The sequence below is a fragment of the Peromyscus maniculatus genome, chromosome 9 (genome assembly GCF_049852395.1).
Source record: "Peromyscus maniculatus bairdii isolate BWxNUB_F1_BW_parent chromosome 9, HU_Pman_BW_mat_3.1, whole genome shotgun sequence".
Classification (NCBI taxonomy): domain Eukaryota; kingdom Metazoa; phylum Chordata; class Mammalia; order Rodentia; family Cricetidae; genus Peromyscus; species Peromyscus maniculatus.
The window spans coordinates 102,750,154-102,769,755 of NC_134860.1; the positions used below are offsets into that span (position 1 = coordinate 102,750,154).

Sequence of the window (19,602 nt, forward strand, 5' to 3'; positions counted from 1 at the left end):
AACTTCCTCTGTAACCTCCAGACTAGAAAGAACATGGACTATAAATCGGAAAAACACACATTTTGTGGGGCTTTGCTATACGTAGTCTTGTATCATTCAATTCTAATATCCTATAGTTTCATATATTTCAAACAAAACAATGTTATCAGGGCAGTCCCTAATACCTCAACATGAAAACAATATACATAAAAACAACATTCAGAAGAAAGATCCATAAACAGACTTAACAATCTGCATTTACCCTCTAAAAAAAAAAAAGCGAAGAAAAAGTGTACTGTAAAGCCTTGTATAAATAACTGTCAGCAATAACTTTAAACTGCCAAAAATAAAATAATTGTCACCCTTCCCACTTACAGATTACTTAATAAATAGTAAATAAGGCAAGACACATATTACCATCACCAGCCTACCAATAAGTAAAGATTCAGAAACGTTAAATGCACTGCCAATTACCATGCAGTTAGTAAACAAAGAGCTGGGGATCAAATTCTGACAACATTCCTAGCTCATGACCCTTTCTATTACACTACCAGAGTTTTCAAACTAAAATGCACAATGTCTCTTTAGAAAATAAACATAAAAGAAAACAAAGAATGGAGCACACAGAAGTAAGAGAAGCGAGTATTAAAATGTGATGTAAAAAAGGAGGTAGCTAGGGTAATTTTTTTTCCAGCAAATAAGAGTAAGAGCTACCAATACGATTAAGAAGCAGGAGTTTGGAGCTATGAAAAAAAATTACAAATGAAGATGCCACCTGGCAAACATTTATGAAGCCAAGACAAACACATCATGCTATTCTTACCTTTTCAGTTGCTGAAACAGATGGCTTTGATACAAAACCCAACCTGTCCTTCACAGATAACTTAGTTACATTCTAAAAAGATTAAAACGGACATATTCAGTGTTTCCCCAAACATATATTAAGTCTGTTGGGATTTCGAACATCCTGATTCTACTAATATATACTGAGTTTGTGCATAACAATACTGGCCACAGAGATTTGGGCCTTAAAAAAAAATGGGAGAGAGAAACAAGGAGAAATTAGAGGAAGGGGAAAGGAAAAGAAAGGACGAGGAAGTATGTGTTGATAACAAAAAACAGTCTTTAATATTAACCATAACAAATTACAATGTATAGTCTGTCCTCAAGTAGTTAGTTCCTAAAGTCCCTTCCTGGAAGTGTACATTAATATGCAGAAAGTCTGCACATTTTAAAATAGATTTGAACATTTAAAGTATAAGCCTGCTTCATAAGCTTAAAAATAAGTATCATTCATTCCTAAAATGTTTATGATTAAACACACTATATTTAGTGATTACTTAGATATAATTTAAAAGTAACAGTTCATCAATCTGCATTGTAAACCTTCATATAGAATCTCATTATCTTACTCTATGGCATCTATTAGTTAATAGGACACTACATCTGAACCCAAATTGGTATGGCACATCTTGAAACAGCTGGAGAAAAAGGAAAGTAAATTTCCAAGACTGAGAGTGGAGACACAAGAAACTGCCACTCAAATATGGAATTGGGAAAGAAACGACATGGAGAAGAGAATCCCAGTCAGCAGTAAGTGATGCAAAGTTCTAAGCAGGGCAAATGAGTTCTTAAAACAATATATCATCAAATACATGTAACCTGATGGCTTAAGTCTTCCCTTCTCAAATGTTTTCTGTTCACTCTACTGCATAATTATCGGGAGATAGAACTCTAAGTAAAAAGATAATAGAAAAAGTAAGATTTAGTATACTGAAATTCACTCTCAGGAAAATTTGTTTAAATACATCTCCACAAAGTGAAAAAGAGGCCTTTCTCTTAAGTATTAACTAGGAAAAAGAAGATTAAACTCTCTAGCAGAAGATAGTGAAAATGTTATGGTAAAACTGGTGGAGTTCAAAAATATAAATACCATATTTCTGTGTAGAACATACATCATTTACTCCAATTCTAGTCACCAAGGATAATTGATTGACTGAGCACCTACTTGACAGACCTGTTGATAAACCTCCTATTTACCTGGGGAAGCTGGGAAGTAGCACTCTGGGCTTCGGCCGGTTCAACAGTACTGGAAGGCACAGGACCCAACCGCTCTTTGACGGACTGTTTCACAGCAGGTAAAATAGGCTGCTGAACTAACGGCTGTATTACCTCAGAACAAGAGGAAAAATTAAAACAAGCTAGTTAGTAAAGGAAGATAAAATCCAAGCAGGGTGATTTTGTACTCAGGCACCCATATAAAGCAAGTTTAAAATGTAGCTTATAATCAAATTCAACTATCTTTCAATTCTTCTCAATGTGTATAAATTTTCTTTGTAAGAAATGAATATAAAAGTACAGAAAAATAATTAAATCATCCAGACTATTCTATAATATCTCAGGAGGTGGGGAGTGGAGGAGGAGTGGAAGGAAGAGAAAGAAAAAGAATTCCGAAGATGATTGTGTAGTTTAGACTTATAAAATATATAGCCATCACTTAATGAGTGATTACTTCCCAGGAACTCTTCTAGATGTTTTACACACACCATCTACTTCTCTAATGAAAGAATAGTTTGGAGAAGTTAACTTTCTCAAGTCTCTGGAGTAGTAAAGCCAAGTGTCACATGAGTCAAAAGCCTCTGCTTAGGCACTGTTAAAAGACCCAAGAAACAGTAGCCTTCATACAAATTTCTCTGTTACCTTTGGTGAAGTGGTCGGTAACTGCTGAGTAGTTCCTTCTCTGTGCCAGTAAACCTTAATAAAGCGGTTATTCAATACCGCTTCTGTACTTGAGATTGCTTTCTTTGCTTCTTCATAAGTTGCAAATTGGATAAGTGCACCTTCAGGATCACCATTATAGGCAACCTAAGATTTAACATAATGAGGACAATTTACTTCTAAAGGAATATATGGCTTTAGACAGTCAATTTCTCAAGATGTGAAATGCTGGACGGTCCAAGTAAGAGCTTATCGTCACAGCTCCTCACACCTATGCTATCTATAAGCACGCCAACTTTGTCACTCTCACAGTTATTCCAAAGAGCATGAAAAAGCTCTTTCTTTGTATGTGTTTATTTACTTCTTTGTTTAAGGGAGCAAGAGAAAAGCTTTTTTGGGGGCCAGATCTGAGTAACCATGACCTGGAAAGACAGATTTAGATGTCAATGTAGAAACAGTTTCATACATTTTTTAGTTTTAAAGAACAAAGACAGGTCAAAGTAAGTTATTAGTGCCAACAGTTCTGGTAAGTGGTGTGAATCTTTGAAGAAGTGAGGGCAGTGCTATGTCATCAGATCATACAGAGGAGCTGCCCTTACAAGCTGTGCTGCATAGTTTGATGTCAACTTGACACATGCTAAAATCATCTCAGAGGAAGGAATTAAGAAATTAAGAAAATGCCTCCATAGGCTGTGCACAAGCCTGTAGGGCACTTTCTTAAACCAGTGACTGATAGGGGAGGGCCCAGGTCACTGTGTGTGGGGCCCTCCCTGGGCTGGTAGTCCTGAGTTCTATATGAAAGCAGGCTGAGCCAGCCAGTAAGAGACACTCCTCTATGGCCTCTGCAACAGTTCCTGCCTTCAGGTTCCTGCCCTGCTTGAGTTCTTGTCCTGACTTCCTTTGATGATGAAGGGTGATGTGGAAGCATAAGCTGAATAAACTGTTTCCTCCCCAAGATGCTCTGGTCATGGTGTTTCCTCACGGCAACAGTAATCTTAACTAAGACATCAGCTCTCAGGGACCCTTGAGCTCTCACAAGGGAAAGCTGTAGGAGTGAGTCTGAGCACTGAATCCCTCCGACCCACCTCTATCTATGCCTCATCATAGACCAAACCAACAGCATCACTTCACCTTACAATAATAGCTCCTTTCTTTGTTAAAAGTTAGCCCTCTTCAGGTACTTTATTATAGTGACAGATAAGATTATTTGAATCAATTTTCTAAATTTCTCTATAAAAACTTTCTCAAGTTCTTTAAATAATTACTGGCAATAATACCACTCAACACCTCTTACCTGTAAGTTAACCAGCGTTCCAAATCGACTAAAATGTTCATTAAGTTTGCTGATATTATTTAATTCTGGAGGAACTTTCCTAAGTTCAAGTTTAGTATTTTCGTTTCCAAACTGAACCTTCTTCTGGAAACCGGGGCTGTTTGTCCTATTAAAATTTGGTCTGTAAGCAAAAATCAAGTGGATCAATGTTTATAAATGCTGACTCCAACTACTAGAAAGGAATAATTTTTTACAAGTAAAATAGATGTTCTCAATCAATTTTTCTCCAAAACAGGAAGTACTAGTTGATAAGGAAATTTTAAGTTTTCTTTCAAACAACAGTTTTCAAATTAGTGGTGTTGGTATCTTTTATGGAAGTCATCTGAGAAGGTTCACCATACCCCTTTTAATTTTGTTAAATTATTTTTACCAAAAAAGATACTACTACCTACATTAGTCAAAATATACTTACAAATCTTTTTCTACTCTGCAAATTAGCTTACTGAAAGGTATGTCATTTTAAGATTTCTTTAATTTTAATTTTTGATATAAAGATGACACCTCAACCTATTTCCAGTTTAAGAAGAAATAAAATTATTGGAAATATACATGACACTTTTGGCATATGAAAAAATAGTGTCTGTGATCCAATGAAATTACCCTTTCCCTTTTACCTTAAATCACAGATTTAATCATCACAAAACCAGATCTAAAAACTACTCCTTCTGAACTATTAAGTATGGCCCTAATCTCCCTTCATGAATGAAAATGTATAAATGTAATGTCACACCCTCCAATATTCTGGCTTTCTTACTTTCTTCAAAGTTCTTTCCTGATCTACTCAGTGCCTCTTCAGACTCCCCACCCGCCTAAAGCCCTTTGCAGATCTTAACAGGAAATGCCTGAAGTCTCCACCCAGATCTTCTACATCCTTTCTCCTATAATGCTGGGCTCATAACTATCCTGTGCACAGCTTCTACTCAATAATACGTCTAACATGTATAAGGGGTTATTTCTTTTTCTAGGTGGAAGAGAAACCAGTAAAAAAAAAAAAGTGTCCTACATTATCACACCACTTTTCTAAGAATATAGCTTTGTAGTGCCAAACCAAACTCATAAACTTAGAGAAAACAACCAAAACTGTAGCCGAGGACAGCCTACAGATCAGTATAACTTAATTTTTTTAAGAGAAAATATTACATAGTCATAATAATACAGCAATAATCAATGTACAACCAAATTTTTCAATATTCTGTCAGCTTACTTGTCAAACCACGTCTTCTTTGTAGAAACTCCAGGTTCCCCAGACCCAATGGTTCTTTTCCTTGATTCTGAATCCACTACTATCCTCATACTGCTTTTATTAGGAGGCTTTTCTGTGTCAAAACAAAAGAAAGTAGACCTTAATAGTTTTTTATTTATCTCAGCTACTTCTATGAAAGTGTTTAGGCTTTCTATCCAAAAGAATATATTTTATAAGCAAAAGGGTAAATACACATTCAAATACAGTAGTCCAAGGCAACTGTAGTCTACTTCAGATGTTTTTATTTCACACTAGCTCTAAGACTCAATAAAGCTCACATGCCAAATGTGATTCTGTAGGCTACTTCTTTAAAGGCAAAATTCATGCCACTCCTCCAACTTGCCATCACTCTCATCACAAACCAAAACATAAGTATATAAATAAGTCACCTTGAGACTTTAAGTTCATAGTCTTAAAGTCAAAGGCACATTATAAACAAACATAACAATCAAACTACCTTTGCAAATTAGCAAATTGTAATTATACTGCTTAAATTGCAACATATTAACATAATTGAAAATATATTTTAAAAGAAATATTCAAGACTGAATGTAGTGCTAGAGAATTATAAACCTCTATTAACCAGTATTTTACAAACATTCTGCTAAAGCAATCTTAGTATAAGCTTGTCTTACTTTTTATGTAGCCTGTTGTCTTAACTGGCCTCTACTTCCAGATTTCTCTGGTCAACTATTTAAATATAAAGACAAAGGCTCCAATCAATGTCCCAGAGCCCCGCTGCTTTCTTTCATTTTCTAGTTCTCCTATGATACTGGAACATCCCATCAACACTGGCTATTACAGCTCACATTCTCCTACATTCACATTACACCCGGGAAAGTTTCTCCTTTCACTACTCTACTCTACTTTCTCTGTCCATATCCTACAGCTAGTCCCTAAGAGATTTCTGCATTGAACTATCTCTTCTTCCTTACCACACTCAGTCATTCACAGGTCCTCTGAAAACTAGCAGCTGCTCACATTTCTACACTTAAACTTGTTCATGGAAGAAAAATAAATAACTGAAGTCACTATTTGATACTTAGAGAGTATGAATAGTCAGGGGTTCTTTCAGTATTTATTTATGTATGTGTACTTTGCCTGCATGTATGTACACCATGTATATCCCTGGTGCCTGCAGAGAAGGAGGCACCAGATGTGAGCTACCATGTGGATGCTAGGGCTGGAATCAAACCTTGATCTTCTGCAAGAGCAGCAAGTGCTTTGAACATCTTAATCAGCTGTCCAGTCCTACTTCTCAGTTTTTACCTAGCCTCCAAGAGACATTTGCTGTTGTTGATTACTTCCCCTTTTAGGCATCACCAGTTCTGGATTTTCAGGAATCCCTTTTGTTTGGTCTTTGGCTTCATTGTTTTCAGTTCCCCATAGAAGCTTGGCTCCCTCATCTCACTCCATTATCTATCTCCCTAATGTCCTTCTTTATCTGCTCTCATTCATCTTTCCTTCCCATTGTTTCTCAGGAGTTCGGGGGAATATGGGGGAGGACTTGAAAATAAACAAAAAAAAGCCTGTTTGTTCCTATGTGAGTCAACCATGCAGGACTCAATGCAGACCATTCTATCATTCCTTACCTCCATATTTATGATTCCAAAATAAATAATTTCTCATCAGCAGTGTTCATGGAACTCAGACTTTAAATTTGGGTATTTCTAATCAGATGACTTACAGGCATAACAACTAAACACTAACAAAATTAAATTTATTTTTCTACCAATATGCTTTTTGTAATAAATGGCACTATCACTTTGCTAATTACCAACACAGAAACTGGTATTTGATTTCAACCTTTACATTACTCTTCTAAGTGCCACATTTAGTAAATCATGTTGTCCGTTTTCTCTATTAAATATCAGTCTTCTCAGTTCCCACTGTTGCTGCCCTAAAGCAGCTGTCACCTGTTTTCAAATTCTTCCAATGTCTTCACTGTCCTGTGAACTTCCACCCCTCCTCCTTCCTTTTTGAGAAGTGTAAGTCAGGTATACTTTAACTGTCACCTTTCTCTGGCTGACTGACTATTCAGTGTATTGTATGAATTGTTTGTACGAATGCCATGCCATATTGATCTCAGTGGGAAAAGATGGTGTCGGCATTAGTGGTGCTCCAAGTGCCAGCTGTAGTTTCTGTGTGTATTAGTGCACTCATGTGACCAGCTCTCTCTCCAACAGGACTTAGTCCTGTATACCACACTTAGCTCACTGGCTCTTTTAGAGAATCTCTAAGCTATCCAATATCCTTTTCCACTTTAACATACTTCTGTTATCTGAAAGCTAAGAAACACAATAAAGTGTTTTTCACCCAGTAACTGATGTGTTTGCTACACCTATTTTCTCTTTCAGATTCACTTTCATTAAGATTTACTTCAAAATAAGTATTAAAAACAAAGAAGTGCCTCATAATACACAATTAGCAATATATCTAATAATCTACACATACCATTTCCCACCAATATTATCGGTTCCATATTGTTTTTCTGGTTAAAACTGACAGCACTGGATAGTTGCCTTAATCTATTAAACTCTTCTTCCTGCCTATATCCACCTGTGGGAACATCTATCCAGTTCTCGTCCTTAGAAATATAAGCAGAATTTTGAGGGCAAATAAGTCATTCTTGTATTAGAATTCCATAGCATCAAAAGGGCCCAAAATGTTTTATTTAATGATTACCCCATACCAAGATTGAAAGTATGAAACCTAAGTCTAATTATCAAACAATATCCCATGACAAACTAATGCCATAGTTCAGGTTACCAGAAATGCATAATAATTAAATAGTATTACTACAAGCTTTTGACAGATTCCAATAAATAACAAAACCTCAAATTATAAGTAATCCTAAATTTTCTGATCCACATAGGTACTGTTATTTAAGTTGAACTTTTATATGCAACTGGGAAGTTTTGATATTTTTATTCTACTTAAGAAAGCAAGAAAAAATTGGAATGTAAATTTCAAATGCAATCATCAAGAAAAAAGACCTATTCTTGCCTCCATAATAGTTTGTCTAACAATCTTTCATCTCCTTTATCATGTTATCTGTAACTGCTACTCTTTCAAACTGAACCATTGCCACAGTTTGAAGCTAGTAAAGAACTTTTGCTGGCCTGGCTCAGTCTAAACTCTAGTTTTTAATAATTTAGCTTAAAGATCTGTCTCAGAATTTAAAAGATGAGTTAACTGCTACTCCATATTTCCTTTTGCTAAAAAATGTGTCAAATTTTAACATGTCAAGTGTACAAAAAAAATTGCATATGGAGCACAAGTTTTAGATAATTTCATCATCTAAACTAGGACAGTGTGGTGATATTGTGTTCCCCAATATATTGTGCACCCTAATAAACTTATCTGGGGTCAGAGAACAGAACAGCCACTAGATAAACATACAGGCCAGAAAATGGTGGCACACACATCTTTAATCTTAGCATTCTGGAGGCAGAGATCCATCCGGATCTTTGTGAGTTCAAAGCCACACTGGAAACAACCAGGCATGGTGACATATGCCTTTAATCCCAGTTACTGATGGCAGGATGCAGAAAAGTATATAAGGCGTGAGGATCAGGAACTAGAGCCTTGTTAAAGCTTTTAGGCTTTTAGCAGCAGTCCAGGTGAGATCCATTCAGATGAGAACTCAAGAGGCTTCCAGTTTGAGGAAATAAGATCAGCTGAGAAGTTGGCCAGATGAGGTTAGCTGTGGCTTATTCTGTTTCTCTGATCTTTCAGCACTCACCCCAATACCTGACTCCGAGTTTTTTATTAAAAAGACCCTTTAAGATTCATGCTATAGGACAGACTTAAGTATTCTATCTTACTCTATAATCAGTGGTTCTCAACCTTCCTAATGCTGACTCTTTAATACAGTTCTTCATGTTGTGGTGACCCCTAACCATAAAATTATTTTCGTTGCTACTTCATAGCTTTGATTTTGCTACTGTTATGAATTATACTTTTGGAGTATATACAAAAGCAAATACTTTTGGAGACAGAGGTTTGTCAAAGGGGTCGCAACCCACAGGTTGAGGCTCTCTGTTTTAAGTGAACCAGAAAAACCACAAATGAAACAAAGAGTAAGAAACAAACAAGTTACCTGAGAAATACATGCTTTGGGGGAATTTCATAAATATATATGGAACTCATGACAGACCAGAGACCCAAGTGAGAAAACCATCATCATCCCTTCTTATGTTTTCCACCTTTCTCTGTCATTTGCTTGTTTGGCTAGAGATCAAGCAAGGGCCCTGTGCATGATAATCAAGCATCCTGCTACTAAGCTGCACCCCATCCCGCTTTCCCACTATTAACACTGTGAAATAAGAAAGACTGATCATGATACCTCTAGGTGGTAAATCCATATCCCCTGATGTTAGTCCTATCAAGTTAGGCCTTTGCGCATGCACTCTGTGTCTATACATCGGTCTGGAAGTGTTTGTTATGCTTGGTGCTTCAGGATTGTAGCCATCGGTGTCATATGTATCTGGTAACACAAAAACTGTAATTAAACAACAATTATAAAAGAAAAATTTGGTAACTTTAAACATAATTTATCATTAATAAACAACATAAAACTAATGTTTTAAATATATGATAGTTCTATAAAAACAAAAAAATGTTACCAATAGAAGTCTTCTAAAAGATCTTAATTGAGTAATTTAAGATTAATTCAAGTCCACTTTGCACTGTGTAATTTTAGTGAGAATTTCTGTCCCGTATTTTAAACTCACTAGGTATTTTTAAAGCTCCGCTTTAAAACTGTATTACATTATGAATTTAGAAGGGACCAAAACTGCACCTGCAGTAAAAAGAGAGGGTGGAGCAGGAGGAGGCTGGTGATGAATGCCAGTTGTTACTACAGTAGGAACAGAGCTGGTTGCAGAGTTGGGTGGCGCATCCATGCCAGATGGCTGTAAAGGAGGAAGTGGAGGAGGTGGTCCTGTCAAAACCAAAGAATAAGAAATATCATCTGAAAGCAAACAAATGAAATAAATTATTATACATTCAAACCTAATATTCTCTTTTGTCAACTGAAATGTTTTCTATAAAGAATAAGCTCTTACAAGTAAGTTAGCTTTTTAATGGCAAATATTCTTTTTAATCTATTCCAAAATAGGTTTGCTGTAAACTATTAAGGATTATAAATCAGAGGGAGTATTATCGTAATGTATGTAAGTCATAGGCTTTTACAAATCACAGTAGTGACTAGTTTATTAAAGGCTGAATTGTGCATGATATTCCAAATGGGGGTATGCTTGGTTTTTACCAGGTATGTTTGGGCTTACTCTAGAAATTGTTAACAAAACAAACATGAAATTATTAATTTCATAAAAGACGATGAAGTGAGCAAATATAAATACTAGTAAATAAGTTAGTCTACTGACCTGTGACAGGTGGCAGACTGGGTGGTAATGGACCTGGAGGTGGCACTGGGGGTCTAAGATTTACAGGTGGGGGTGTAAGAATTGGAGGAGGTGGAGGAAGTCCAGGAGGTGGTGGTCCTTCCACAACAGGTGGCTGTGCTGGGAAAGGCAACATCCCAGGCAGGTTCACATCTTCTACCACGACTGGATCACTTCCATGATCAAAAGGACACATGTCTCCTCTCATACAAAACCCCTTTTCTGTAATTAAAGGATTACTAGAAATAAATGCGAAAAGCTCTGGAAATACAAATTAACTCTAGCTAACAAACAGCATATAAGAGTATTTTTAGTAGTGAACAAAATGATAATTTACACTTTCAAAAGAGCTCTCTTCATTCCTAATAATATAAGCAACTATCAACTAATAATATGCCTAACATACAAAATAAAAAATAAAATTTAAATAAGCATACTAAGTAAAACAATATAAACTTACATGTAACTTCTGGCAAATATTTATCATTAGTTAATACATCTATTACTTACATCTCTCATTTTACACTAAAACCATATTGCAACTATGCTTTCAATACTAAACATAATCTTAAATTCTTATAAGTCTTTGAATTGCCTTGAAAAAAACTTTCATGGGATGTGTTTACTTTATGTCCTACATATTCCAATAATCATTGATTTCTAAAGAATGATTTGACCAAATGTTCAAGTGAGCAGATTTCTTGAAAAGTAACTCAAATGGTATTTATTCTTTTTTGGTAAATTCTAAAAATTTTATAAACAATCGAAATTGTTAAATAACAGTGAACTAATGGAAGATGATACGGAATTCATAAACTGATAAAAACTAATCTGTCCTGCTGTGGGATGGTCTGTATGTCAAATTACTCTGATTGGTTAATAAATAAAACACTGATTGGCCAGTGGCTAGGCAGGAAGTATAGGTGGGACTAACAGAGAGGAGAAAAGAAAGAACAGGAAGACGGAAGGAGTCACTGCCAGCCGCCACCAGGACAAGCAGCATGTGAAGATGCTGGTAAGCCACGAGTCACATGGCAGGGTATAGATTTGTGGAAATGGATTAATTTAAGCTATAAGAACAGTTAGCAAGAAGCCTGCCACGGCCATATAGTTTGTAACCAATAGAAGTCTCTGTGTTTAGTTGGTCGGGTCTGAGCTGATGTGGGACTGGCGGGTGACAAAGATTTGTCCTGACTGTGGGCAAGGCAGGAAAACTCTAGTTACACTGTCCTTTTTATATCATAGATAACTCCCTTTGAATTATTATACAATCTAAACAAATAATTTAGACAGAAATATAAATTTCTGCCTACAAAATACACAAAAGAAATTAGGCAAAAATACAAACAACTCCATCATAAAACAGCTGAGTGACTCACCATCATAATCTCTACACCGCTTCTTTGGCATTGGTGGCCTTACGTAAGAGTTGTGATCTACCTGGTCTTCATGAAATTCAGACCAACTTTCGGTAGTGTTATTACCATGATGAGTAGGAGCGATTACAGTAATGGTGCTGCTCAAAGTCGGTACAGGATAGTGGCCAGATGAAATATTAGATACTGAAGAGACTGGTGTATAATTATTTTCTAGTGGATCTGTTCTGTCCAGGTCATATTTAGGTTTCACCAGATCCCTTTCTGAAATAAGATATAAATAACTTGTAAAATCACATTTAAAAAAAAATCCCAGATCTTAAAACCACAGTGATAGTTTTTGCTAAATATATAAAACAGTTCAAACTTTGCACAAATGTTCTCCTTTTAAAAGTTACTTAATAACTCACTGGTCAAAGTGCAGAAAATAGGTGACTGAAGTGCTCAATCCTACATGGGACGGCTATGTCACAGCCTTTCCCAAGTATCTAAAAAGGAGCCAGAAAGACTGTAGAGCCACAATTCAAGGAGGTTGTTAAGAGCCGGAAAACTGGTGTAAAATAATGTCTTCCGGACATGATAAGGCAAACCCTTGAAGTCTACAGAGAGAGATCAAGGACAGGCACCAAAACTACACATAGAAACCCTGTCTCGAAAAAAAACAAAAAAACAAGAAGAAAGAAAGAGAGAGAGAGAGAGAGAGAGAGAGAGAGAGAGAGAGAGAGAGAGAGAGAGAGAGAGAGGGGAAGGGAGGGAGGGAGGGAGGGAAAGAGGGAGGGAGGGGGGAGGGGGGAGAGAGAAAGAGAGAGAGAGAGAAAGGAAGGAAGGAAGGAAGGAAGGAAGGAAGGAAGGAAGGAAGGAAGGAAGGAAGGAAGGAAGGAAGGAAGGAAGGAAGGAAGGAAGGAAGAAAGGAAGAGGCATTCTAAAAACCATAGTAGGAAGCTAGGCAGTGGTGCACGCCTTTAATCCCAGCATTGGGAGGCAGAGCAGGCAGACAGGAAAGGTAAAAGTCAATACACTGAGCAGCACGAAGGATTCTTGCAGTAAAGAAGTACAACCAAATCACAAACACATGGATTACTAACCCCGGCTTCGTGTCCTGCTTCTGCTCCTCGTCCTGCTTCTATCTCTATCCCTGTCGCGAAGCCTCTCTTTACTCCAACTTCGACTCCGACTCCTGCTGTAACTGCGACTTCTCCCTCGCCTTCTGTTATACCGGTCTCTGTATGAATCTCTTCGAGGAGGGTTTCGATCATAATCTCTTTTTCGAGAACGATCGTCTTTTTTCCTCTCATCACGGCTTCTAAAAAATGTATCGTTACTTTTATGTGAATAATGCTGAAGTAAATGTACGGGGGAAAAAACCTCCAAATATGTAACTTGTGTCATTATCATGATACAAACCAAGACAACTTCAAAAACTGAAAACTCAGATTACTTATTCTAAAAGCTTTTTAAAAGAAAATCAACTCATCCCTTAATTCTTAGTCTTTTGTACAATATCTATTCAATTATGTATCTACAGACATCCACATGCATCTTATATACATACAATCACATTTGCAAGTATCACCTGTATCAGTCTTGATGCTTTTGAAGCCACAATAGGCAAAATAATTTAATCACACTAAAAGGAATCTTTAACCCCCACCCCAACCCACAAAAGAAATCTTAAAAAAAAAAAAAAAAAAAGCCCCAAATAACCCTCATTAAGAGTCACTGGATCTGAAGTTAGGAAGAGCAATATCCCTAAAAACTAAATCTCACTCCCCGCACATAGAGTGGACCTAGACATTCTTGGTAGGAGGGACCTAGTTTTACTTTGCTGAACCACTAACAGAGCAGCAGTACTGGGTGATGGCGGCACATGCCTGCAGTGTAATCCCAGCACTCAGGAGGCAGAGGCAAGACTGCCTGAGTCGTATGCCACCTAATTGGCAAGGTCCTATCTCAAAACAAGAAAATTCCAAAAGAACACAGAAAACGTAAATGCTACTTGTACCTTTGTAAAATATAACCAGTCTAAATAATAAAAAATAAAATCTAAACATTAAGAATGTCTCGACAAATCACCTATTGTCTCTGTATCGGGAGCTTGACTGGGGAGGACTATGATTTAGCCTTCTGGAAAACTTCTTCTCTCGCTCTTCCTCCTTTGTGAGCTAATAAAAAAAATTGGACAACTTTATCAACAGTAATTCTTTGCCATGTTACTATTTCAATGACTTAATATTAATTTATTGCGAAACTAAATTTTTACAAATATTCAAGGAAAATTACTTTCTCTATCAAATACAACCCTTAACCTGTAACTTGTAACTGTCTGCCAAAAGATAAATTGAATAATAAAGTCACAAACCCTTACTTTAGATAACAGCGGCAAAAAATATTTTAAGCAAATGTCTTCATTTTAACATATGAAAGCCAATTTCTTCCTTATATCAAAAGTCTAACATTCATGCTTCTGTTTGGTAGACTTGGTTTCACATTATAGAACAGAGAAAACAATAGTACTAAACAAGTCATTAAAAAAAAGTATACAAGAAAATAATATACAAAATGAAAGTTTTTAGTAAGATATACAAATAATAATACAAAATGAAACAATCATTTTAGAGCATCATGTCAGCTATGTATTACTGTTTCCTATAGGAGGCCTCAATTTTATAGCTACTAGAAAGGAATATGCCTTTAGTCATTACTACACTATCCAAATTATACTTCTCACAACACTGATTCCATAGGACACTAGTATGTGATTAGAAAAAATTTAGAAGTTAGACAAATTCAGAATATTAATAATAGATTCTGTAAATATTCCAGGGCTTTGAAGATTGTGTATTTTAAGTAAGGACATAAAGAAATTCTGATGCAGACAATCTATGAGTACATATATCCAAGTTTATGTCAGCCTTCCCAGCATTCCTCTAGGTTATACTTAAAAAAAAAAAAAGCCCACTAGTATGGAATGTTTGCCACATGAATTAATTAAATAAAAACCTATCAAAAATCTAACTTGGGAGGCTGGAGAGATGGCTCAGCAGTTAAGAGCACTGGCTGTTCTTCCAGAGGTCCTGAGTTCAATTCCCAGCAACATGGTGGCTCACAACCATCCGTAATGAGATCTGGTGCCCTCTTCTGGCCTGCAAGCATGCATGTAAGCAGAACTCTGTATACATAATAAATAAATAAATCTTAAAAAAAAAAACCTAACTTGGAGAAATGCACTTTCAACAATTTGCACCCCCATCAATTCTCTTGCCAATTCATACAAAAACCGAATATTACCAAAATATATCTGATGCAGTTTTATTTAAGACTTGTATGCACTGTGTACCCAAGGCTGGCCTGAAACTTAAAAACCTTCCGTCTCAGCCTCAAGTGTGGGTATTATAAGCCCAAGGATATCCAGATCACCTTGTGCACTTCTGCCTTTTATTTGTTTTCAAGCAAAACAAGTTAACACTCCATCCTACAAACATACAGCAACATATTTTGCACGCGCACATGCACACACAGAGCAATATCCTATAATACATGCCCAAACAGAAATTTTGGTGTTTCCACACCATGTGGCATTTTAGTAATTCTGAAAGCTCATCTACAAAAACCTTCCACAACTGGTCAAGAAAAATATTAAAAATAACAACTTTAGCAACAGATAGGATACTAATCTTTGTTATCATCATGCACTGGGACAAGGACCCAGAGTTAACTCAAGAGTTCTTGAGAATTCAAACAGAATTTAAAGCTAGATATAGTAACATGCACCTGTATTTCCAGATATTTCAGAAGCTGACACAGAATGTCACCGGTGTCAGGTGCTGCTTGATTTTACCCTCACACACTCTCTCCCTTCCCATATGTTATGTGTGTTTGTAATTGTAGACACTTGAGTACACACACACACACACACACACACACACACACACACACACACACACAACTTAACTGCAAGCAACCCAAACTTCTGCCAGCGGGCAAGTTTCATAATGTTATGTCTCCATATATGGAAGAAGTGATGATGAGTGCAATGGTGTCCTGCTTACATTGTATCCACTCCGCTGTCAGGTATTACAAGACAGTCATAGAAGTACGTTATGATCCTCTCCTGCAGCTAAAACTAACTGGACCATGTGTGTGCATGTGTATAAAAATATATATACTCAGGTACAGAGATGAAAAATAATTCTGAGAATTATTACACATTAATATGTATCTATCATTATATCATAAACTGTATTACTTATATAATCTGAGAACAGATTAGGAGGAAGGAAAAAGACCAAAAGACTCTCCCAACAGTAATGGCACTATCATTTACTAAGAACTTGCCATGTGCCAAGCAGTACACCAACTGCTGTATAGACATTATTTTACTTGTCCCTCGCTATAACCCTGTAACATCACTATTTCACAGCTAAATAAAACCAAGCTCAAGAAATTAACGTTTTCAACATCATGGAGTGCATAAACAGAGAACCAAAATTGTAGTAAGATTGGTATGTAGGGGCTATACTGTACTTGTAGAGGACCTTAGGCTGGTTCCCAACACCCATGCCAGACAACTCAGAGCCACCTACAACTTCAGGAGATCCGATTGTGGGCACTGGCACTCACGTGCCAATACCCACACACAGACACAAAAGCATGAATATCATTAAAAATAAAATGTTAAAGGCTGGGTCAAGTGTGGTGACAGAAGGCAGAGCCAAGGGAATTGTCAATGAACTGGAGATCATCTTAGTATACACTTCAATTTTCAGTCAAGCTAGGAATACATAGGCCCTGTCCCAAGAAAACCAAAACCAACACTTATTTCAACTAAAACCAGTTGAATACAAAAAACATCATAGTATGAAGAAGGCCAGCTATGTTTCCTCTGGCACAACCACCCTAGGTCATGTTAATTTTTATCAAACTGAAAAAAAAAAAATCTAAATTATTCAGGTTATTAAGCAAATGTAAATACAAATTATAAAATGCAATTTAAAACTTCCAAAAATTGAAATATGAAGTCATCTCTATTGCTTTGTAAAAGTTCCTGTTTGACTACCTTGAAAATATTCTCTGACTAAACATGTGAAAGGCAGACACAAACAAATTTCCAGTCATCCTAATGAGATTCAAAGAACACAAGGTCTAAGACTCCATGACCACAGATGATACAGAAGAGTGCAAAGCAGACCCAAAATGCTAAGCTATAAAAAGGCCTACTTATAAGACTGGTCTTCAGCTACCCTCTGAAAACTTTGGGATCTACAGTGTCTCCACCATTTCCTTTTAAGAATGGCTCACTGTACTTGTTTGTGAAAATACAATAGTTTACACCAACACTTGCTTTTCTCTTGGCAGTCTGGAATTCTGTTATATGTTAGGCAGAAGATGAATAATCCAAATAAAAATAATCCAAATAATCCAACTGAGCATTGCTGTTCTTCCAGAGGACTTGGGTTCAACTCCCAGCACCTACATGGTGGCTCACAACAATCTACACCTCCAGTTCCAGGCACTGTGAGACCCTCTTTTGGCTTATACGCACTAGGTACACACAAACACCCAGGCAAAACACCGATAAACAGAATAATTTTTTTTTTAAGTCAAAAGAGTGAGCAGTAAGTCTCTGACTTCTTCCTTACAATACATGCTGCTGCTACAACTCGTGTCTAGGGAATTAAGCACATTCCATATGACTCCAGAGTGCAGATGCTCACACTTGTTTTCCACCAACTTCCTCTCAAACTGTTTTTCTTTGCTTAACTTTTAATTCTTTTGCATTAACTAAACCACAAGCATGATTACAATTAAATTCTAAGTTCACTAAGTACTCCTGGAGAAGTCCCTGAACTTAGGAACAGGTATTTAGGACACTGAATACAAAAATGCAGAAAAAACTCAACTGATTATTCCTTCTGTGAACTTAAGGAACCAACACGATACAATGAATTCTCACCTCTTCTTTTTTTATATCTTTTTCTTGGTGCTGAAGAAAGTCTACCTTCAGGCTTCCTGACGATGGCTGCTCTGGAGGAGGTAGATAACTCTTTGTGTTCACAGCATCAAAAAGTTTTTCCACAAATATTTGTGTCTCTAGAAATAAAACCAAAAAATTCACAGAACAAAAGATATTTATTAAGACTTTAATTCCCCAGTTCTACACATCAAGTTTCTTAACATCCTGACCAATAGCTTTCCAAGTAGTGTATATCGGTACAAGTTCCCTGACAATGATTCATTCAAGTTTCAAGACTAGAATGACAAAAGCCTCTTGGCCAGCTGCTCCCATCCATGACTATTCTTTGACATGTAGCACATCCAATACACAGACCCCAAAACTAGCCATTATCTAGATGTGGGAAAAGTACAACAAAGTAGGAAAATATGCTCTAAATATTTCAAGAAGTTTCTTTAGTATTGTCTAAAATAGGCAGTTGTTTTCTTAATATGTTAATCTATGTAACAAAGTAGTATAAAAGATATTGAGGAAAGAAACCATAAATATAAAAACAGTCTTATGTGTATTCAACGCTGTTACAGCTAACACAACCAGGGGCTAAATTCCTTTACTATTTGTACACAATATTATTTTAAGTAACTTATTCAAATAGTATTTTAAAACCAAAGGTATTACCTTTCTGAAGAAATACATCGAGCTGATCAATGCATAATGCCTTTAATTCCTTCTCACTTTTGTCTTTCTTTACCAGAGCTAAAACATATTTTGCTAGGGCTGATGGATCGGCATCACAGCTAAAGAAAAAAATAATAATAATAATGCTGAAAGAAACTTAGCCATAAATGACTTCACATCTATAACTAAGTTATAACTCACAAAATATGACATATAATTGAGTTAATATATGTAAAAACACTAGGCTCATGAAAGGCCCTGAATGAATATTTTCCTTATGTTAATATATTTTATATGCTGCATCACTTCTCGAAAACATAATTTTTTTTTTTTTTTTTTTTTGGTTTTTCGAAACAGGTTTCTCCATGTAGTTTTGGTGCCTGTCCTGGATCTCACTCTGTAGACCAGGCTGACCTCAAACTCACAGAGATCCACCTGGCTCTGGCTCTGCCTCCTGAGTGCTAGGATTAAAGGCATGCGCCACCACCGCCCAGCCTTAAAAACATAATTTCTTGAAAGCATGTCATCGGAGCTGGAGAGATGGATTAGTGGTTAAGAGCACTTGCTCTTGCAATCCCCAGTTCAGTTCCCAGAATTCACATGGAGGCTCAAAACCATCTGTAACTCCACTCAAGAGGATTGAATGAAGAGTCAAGAAAAATAGGACTAAAAGTTCAGTAATGACAACAGTGGTTCTCAATCTTCCTAATGTTGTAACCCTTTAATACAGTTCCTCATGTTGTTCCCCAACCATAAACTTATTTTGTTGCTACTTCACAACTGTAACTTTGCCACTGTTATAAATCATAATGTAAATATTTGTGTTTTCCAACCTTCAACCTCCAGAGGGATCATGACCCACAAGTTGAGAACTGATGAGTTAAAGCAAAAAGATAAATTCCTCTAGCACTAAG

General features: G+C 36.5%; 1 protein-coding gene across 33 annotated transcripts in view; it reads right to left on the reverse strand.

Moving 5' to 3' along the window:
* Rbm26 (RNA binding motif protein 26) overlaps window positions 1–19,602 on the reverse strand; it is a 72,822-nt gene that overhangs the window by 37,750 nt on the left and 15,470 nt on the right. For 5 of the 33 annotated variants that reach the window (XM_015996690.3, XM_015996688.3, XM_015996680.3 and 2 more), the window contains exons 2-14: window positions 18,689–18,807; window positions 18,011–18,147; window positions 14,131–14,219; window positions 13,143–13,360; window positions 12,061–12,321; window positions 10,664–10,903; window positions 10,078–10,248; window positions 9,622–9,777; window positions 5,235–5,346; window positions 3,992–4,151; window positions 2,680–2,844; window positions 2,020–2,151; window positions 803–874 (exon numbers count right to left, since the gene is read on the reverse strand). In XM_015996690.3, the coding sequence (XP_015852176.1) occupies window positions 803–874; window positions 2,020–2,151; window positions 2,680–2,844; window positions 3,992–4,151; window positions 5,235–5,346; window positions 9,622–9,777; window positions 10,078–10,248; window positions 10,664–10,903; window positions 12,061–12,321; window positions 13,143–13,360; window positions 14,131–14,219; window positions 18,011–18,147; window positions 18,689–18,807 (2,032 nt within the window). The remainder of the gene's footprint in view (window positions 1–802; window positions 875–2,019; window positions 2,152–2,679; window positions 2,845–3,991; window positions 4,152–5,234; window positions 5,347–9,621; window positions 9,778–10,077; window positions 10,249–10,663; window positions 10,904–12,060; window positions 12,322–13,142; window positions 13,361–14,130; window positions 14,220–18,010; window positions 18,148–18,688; window positions 18,808–19,602) is intronic. The other 28 variants (XM_076545532.1, XM_076545531.1, XM_006977969.4 and 25 more) reach the window with 14 other exon arrangements.